The 6,544-nt window shown below is 56.1% G+C and overlaps 1 protein-coding gene across 1 annotated transcript; it reads left to right on the forward strand.

Moving 5' to 3' along the window:
- Nucleotides 1–147: 147 nt before the first annotated feature.
- On the forward strand, nt 148–338 carry SPRG_06756 (hypothetical protein; the record flags this gene model as incomplete). The annotated part of the gene is made up of 1 exon (XM_012345563.1): nt 148–338. A coding segment is annotated over one exon (191 nt), but the record flags the coding sequence as incomplete, so codon positions are not given.
- Between the last annotated feature and the right edge of the window lie 6,206 nt (nt 339–6,544).

Genomic DNA, 6,544 nt, shown 5'->3' on the forward strand with positions numbered 1-6,544 from the left:
TTCTGGAACGGAGCATCGGGCACGGCGCTGCAGAGCGTGCACACCGGCTCCCAGGTGTGCGGACTGCTTTGGTCCCCCTACGAGCGCGAGCTCCTCTCGTCCCACGGCTTTTCCCAGAACGAGCTCTGTCTCTGGAGCTACCCGCGCATGGCACGCCTGCGCGAGTTCACGGGCCACACGGCGCGCGTCCTGCACATTGCGCTCTCACCAGACGGCGGCTCGGTCGTTTCGGCGGCGGCTGACGAGACGCTGCGGTTCTGGAACGTCTTTACGCCCAAAGGCGCAACTCCGGCGCGGTTCGGGTCCACAGCGCACTTTTCGACCCACTGCGGCATCCGGTAGTTGAACCAACGATCAATCCCATGTCGAGCATGTACACACTGGGGCGGAGGGTGAAGCTTGTGAAGCATAGAGGCAACCAAGCGAACGAGACTACTACGTAGTATTAGTGCAGAAGAGCAGCAGAAAGAGTATCGGGATCCGATGCCTGGACCATTGTATCCGGATATGAGTTTTGATTTGGACCAGGGGACGATGAGTGGGATCTTCTCCTGGATTGCAGCTCAATCGACGACGGGTTAGCTAGCGAGGCCGCGAACGCTAACTGTAAAGCCATGAGCAAGATGACAAATTACGGGCGCGACGGGTTCCACGAAGCGCTTCGCCCAAGGGATGAGCTGTCGCAGATCCGCGTCGAGGGCGTCAATAACCTCGCCTCGTAGCCGCAGCCAGAGCTCCAAGCACTGCAGCTGCTAGCGCTGGCTGGTACCGCTGGTGTCATTCCCGCCGACAAGCGTAGCATCCTTAACGATGCGTGGTCAGACGACCTCGTCGACGAGATCCTCGCAGATATCCAGCGCGAGCTCTATGGTGCGTCACCAAGATGGCCACTGAGCGCTGCCTGTGGGAAGGATCCAACGTTCTAACAGGACTCTTGTCGTTTGTGTTTACGCCAACATCTCGGGCCACTGCGATTCCCCGCGCGCGGCGTCGACTATGATGCGGCTCATTGCCGATCAATACTCTGGCGGAGAGGAGAGCTTCGAGCCCTCGGTGGTCACCTTCAGTGGCCGCGCGCATCCACGGTCCCCGGCGTGCTTGGCACGGCCTCGTTCTTTGAGGCGTCGGCGCGTCGCTCGTTGGCGTTCGGCACAAGGTACCACGCGTCTTTAACACCACCTGCGTCTCACAGATTGACTAGCTTCCTGAATCGAGCAAGGTCTCTAGCCTGCCGCTGTTTGTGGGTCTCCTCCACCACATTGCGCGTGACTCCAGGAAACAGCATGCGCGCGCTCGTTCCGGACCAGCTCTGCACAGCCTTCTCAAGACGCCTCTGACACCGACGTCGTGGTTGACCAGACACACGACAGACTCGACGATTGTGGTTGTCGCTCGCTCTGACAAAGACGCGGACCGAGGCCATCTGGCCGCTTTCGGACGCAGCGCTCACGATGGAAACGGCCGGAGGATCCGTCTTGCTGCCGCCGCTTTGCCACAGCGTAGTGTTCCATATCGCGACTGCTGACGCGCGGGCTTCGAGTGCGATGTACCTTATTTAATATGCTGCCGCACGATTGGACGACGCATCAAACGCGTGCCCGCCTCGTCTCGGTCCCATAGGATGGGACAAGGCATAGTTCTTTTCTGAAAGCAATTTGCGCCAGCTATTCGCGCCGTGTCTCGACATTGTACTGAAGGAGGAGCTGGTGCCATTCCGGAGGCCGTCTCGAAGTGATCGACGCGCGATGCAAGGTGAAGATGTAGCGCCTGTCTGCCGCGACAAAGCGAAGGGAACCTGGCTTGGGTTGGCTCGCCGCTCTTTTGGGATGGCAGCTCAAGATGCACAGAGCAATCGAGAGACGTTGCGATCCTGGCAAGAGAAGGGGGTAGACAATGCGTCGCGCCCTCTCTCATCCGGTGGCTGGCTGCCAGCGCACGGCGACCTACAACTTGCCCCGCAAGGATGTCACTTTCCAATTTTCAAGGACAATGAGAGATGAAGAAGTCTCAAACGTCGAGTACATTTGTACACGGCTCGCATTAACCACTCGCATCGAGATGCTTCTTCCCGCAGACGCTTTTTCTCCGTTGCGCGTGGCAACCCGATGCGAGTGTTTGGTGCAAGCCGTGTACAAATGCACTCGACGTCTGGAACTTCTTCGTCTCTCATTGCCCTTGAAAATTGGAAAGTGACATCCTTGCGGGGCAAGTTGTAGGTCGCCGTGCGTAAGCCAGTCGATGGGCAGGGCAACGGAGCCTTACATTTTGGCCATGCACCGCTACCGCAGGTGTGATCTACGCGTACATACATACCGTTAACGCTCAACTCGTGTCCTAACCCGGAGTCTACATGCGGCTGCTCGCGCCGGCTGTCGTGCGCTGCACTCCTTTCTTTCGCCATATCTTTGTCGAGGTGCCGAGGTCTTGTGCGCTACACTATCTCGAAGTGCACTTTCTATCAATGCATCTAGTGGCACCGTTCACGAGCCGCAACAAGGATATTCAGGACGTCGTAGCTTTGACCCAAGAAGGTCGCCTTCAAGTTGGAGGACCTTTTTGTAAAAGCGTGTGGACCAACACATCATTCGTGCTCTACACCATTTGGGGTGACAGGTCTTCTCTTGTAGTACATTGTTTATGCACCAGAAACTTCCGTGGCTTTCCAGATCATAAATGGATGCGAAGTGTAGAGAGCGTGACTCGACCTCACGATGCCGCTGCCCGAAAGATTCTACCGCCAAGTGCTACACAGCTGTGGCGTGCGAGGCTGGCGTGTGCAATTGGACGACCCAATAGATGTGATTGTTGTTTGTTTATATATATATACAGTAGCTCTGCGTTAGCGCCGGAGGGGCGTCCAGAGTCGGCGCTGCTCGACAGCGCTTGACGCATTGCGTCGATGCTGCTCGAGGCGACTGGAGGAAGACGACGATGACTTGGCTTTCTTCGACTTCTTGAGCTCCGTGTGCGTCGTGTTACCGGCACAGTCGAGCGCGTCGGCTCCCGCGTATCGTTGACAGCGGCCACGAGCAACATGGGTCGGCCCACGATCGCAGCCATGGGGTCCGCGTACGCTGCATGTGGCGCCTCGGTGGCGTCGTTGTCGTATTGGCTCTTCTGTAGGGCAGGCTTGCGAGGGCGGCTTGTGTCGGCTTGTCTGGCAGTGGACCGGACTCCGCGCGCCGCCGAGCGCGATGCCCTCGTCTACGTACTTCTTGGTGCTGGCGGCGGCGTGGTCTCGTCGGGCGCAAAGAGGTCGATGGCCGGCGGCGTCGGCTTGGTCTTCTTGAGCGCCTCGACGCCGCCGTCGAGGTTCCGCTTGCACTTCTCGCGGAAGGCAGCGAGCTCTGCCTCTTTGTGCAGCCGCTGGTTGCGCGGACCTTCCCGATGTTCGCGCGCGTCCACACCACGTCTGTGCTTGCGGGTCCGCAGCCCGGCTCGTTTGGAACTCGATCTGGAATGGATGTTTTATTGGCTGAATTATTAATTCTTTCTAGCCAATCACAAGACTTGGTTCAGAACCTCGTCTCAAATAGTGTGAGAACCATTCAGCACAACGACGAGTAGCAGCCCACAGACGCGCCAGCGCCACACAGCAGCCGTGTATACATCTCCACACACCACTTGAATGACGTACATGCCATTTCCGACGCTGCACGTAGCGCAATCACGCGCAAATCCATTTTCCATTTTTGGAGGTGGTGGCAGAATTGCCCAAATACTTCACGTGACATCGCAGGGTTCCAAAGCTCCAAGGACTGTAAGACTGGCTGCCACAGTTGGCGATGGGTCTCGACCCGGTGTGCTACCAGTTTGTTGGGCGCCATCGTTGCTTGGGCACTCACAGCAAAGTCGAACTGCCAAGCGTCGGTTTTCGCGAAATTTGACATGCAATTTCGGTTGAAAATGCGTCGAAGTCTCGGAAACTGAGGACGCCATCTCATTTTGTTCATGTTAAAGAGCGTGTTGCATGTGGCCGATGGAGGCAAAGTTTGCGCGATACTGCTGCGTGATGAGGCCTTGTAACCCGTACAGTATTTCGGTATCGCGAAAATGCACACTATATCAAAATATTGGTTGCCGCTGTCATTTGCTCTCGCTATAGAGCTCGCACGGTGACGCCACATAGCATTTTGGACTCTCCAAATTGTGGTCTAGCGCTCTGGTAAGTATGGGCGATTTCATTTTCAAACTTCATTCTGGTCGATTCGCCGGCGCGGCGGCCTGTGTGCACCAAAATATGGTAATTATGGTAGTAAATGGCGAACGCCAATAATGGTGACCGACGCCAGAAAGACGACGCCGAGGCTCTCCGGGCACCACTGACGCTGCTGCAGTGTGCTCGAGGAGATTCCATCAGCATTCTCTATGCACACGCCATCACGAGATATCGCTCGGTCGCAATGCAGCGCTCCTCGTCGGTCTCCCACATTTTGGCCAACGCCAGGCGAAAGCGTTTCAGCCAATCAGAGAAAAATACCTTGAATTTTTGGCCAATCAGAGCGCCAAGCCTTTCACCTTCCAGCCAATTGCCAGTGTTCTTGCCGCAGTTCTCGAACCGATCATCGCCGGCAGCCCAGGCACGTGGTACGTGGCAAGCCGTGCCCAGGCCTCAGGCCGAGACGCTCACGCGACGTCGCTGTAGGTATGGCGCAGCTCATCCATGCGTGACGAGCCACAGAGTCGGCCCTTTGGCGGAGCCCTGGCCAATTTCTCGACGGCCTCACTCGCACGTTGGCCAGCGCGCGCGCCATCTCTCGGCACTGATTGCGATAGCTCGAGCTCGAGCATCACCCGCATGACGTTCTCCTGCTTGTACACTGCACCGAGCCGAGACTGCTGGCAGCGCCACGCCAACATATTGCTCGCGGCGAACCTCTCGCTCGACGTCGCCTGCGATCCGATCTGTGCTCGATCTGCCAACGAGTCAAGCTCGTAGCTTTGGCAGCCATCAACTTTGGCCGCACGCGCCCAGGGTCAACGGTGTCGACGCGAGCTTGGCATGGGCCTTAATCTTGACGGCGTCGGCGCAGCGCACTTTCGCGTCTGGCATTTGTTTTAGATTGCCGTCGTTGTCGCCGAAGTCGAGAGTCTCACTCAACAGCAAGCGTCGTACACTGCACAATTTCGTATTTTTCAGTCTTTCTCGTGGCGCGATTCCATCCAAACCAACGCCAGGTCGACCACATTGCGTTTGAAAATGAACTCGCCAAGATTTGGCACAGTTGTAGAGGGCGCTTTGGAGACCACAGAATGCGAGGTCGCGTCGACGAGCGAGGCGTACAGTGGCAGCGAGACGTGATCCAATATGCACTTTAAACTAAGATCGTAGTGCCATCTTAGAGGCACGACTCCACGATGCGGACATCACTTGTCGACAACATCACGTTTGAAATGGAATCGCTCAAAGTTGGCACAATGATAGAAGACACTTTGGGGAGTAGAGCAGGCCACGCGACGCCGACGTTGCAGTCGTACAGCACGCGCAATCCTCGACAACAGATACAAAGCGCTCTTAAGACGTTAAAAAATGATCGCATTCAGTGCCTTCGACACGAAAATGTATCGCTCAACTAGTCCATCCCATCACGGAAAGGTCGCGAGTGGGAAATGTCGACTCCATGACAGATCGGGACTGAGTGTCCTCCTCCAACTCGACACAGTGATGCGCATCCAGTATTGCTTTCTCCGCGTCTCCGTCACATCATGGTCAAGTTCGTCGTCACCGTACTCGCGCTCATCGCTAGCTCTTTTGCGGCCGCTGCTGCCGTCGACACCCCGGCGATGGACGTCGCCGCCAAATTGAGCACCGAGACACAGCAGCACCTTCGCGAGGGCGGCCAGAAGGAGTGCTTTGGGTCGATCTGCGGTGGTGTTGGCTTTGGTTGGGGTCTTGGTGGCGGCTGCGGTCTCTTTTCGCCGTTCCGTTGCGGCGGCTGGTTCTAGACGCCACGTTATGTGTGAAGCTACAACGTACGATATACCGATAACCGTCTATCGAATCAATGCTTCTCTTTGATCTACAGCCGTCTATCTCACCGAGGTAGAATTCACGCCCTCATATCGCAATCTCCTCGGATACATCAAGACCATGCCGTACATTTCAGATATACTTAGCGGCTGTGTCATGGCCATTGAGCGCAGCGAGCTTGTCTCCTTTGGAGTCGGGACGCGGCAACCTGAGGAGCTGGCTGACCAAGGCCGCGGACTGATAGTCACGGGTCCGTAAAGAACGCTTTGTGGTGCGTGAAGGCATGCTTGATGGTTATAAAAGTAAGGGCATAAACAGAATTGATGCATTTGGCAAAAGAGAGCGTCGTTCGGCTACTTCAAGGAGGCTGCGATTGTGTCTTTCATCGCCTTTTTCTTACAAATGGCATGTGCCATGTAGACGTCCCTCATGATGCCGCAAATAGTGCAATTCGGCATAACTTTGGACACCAGTTTCTCGCGCTGTAGACCGCACACGATGGTCCAACTTGGTGCTACGTGCTGCAAAAAGCATACTTTACAACTGTACCAACTTTGAGCCATTTTGTATTTT

This window comes from Saprolegnia parasitica (assembly GCF_000151545.1).
Source record: "Saprolegnia parasitica CBS 223.65 unplaced genomic scaffold supercont2.23, whole genome shotgun sequence".
Taxonomy (NCBI): Eukaryota; Oomycota; class Saprolegniomycetes; order Saprolegniales; family Saprolegniaceae; genus Saprolegnia; species Saprolegnia parasitica.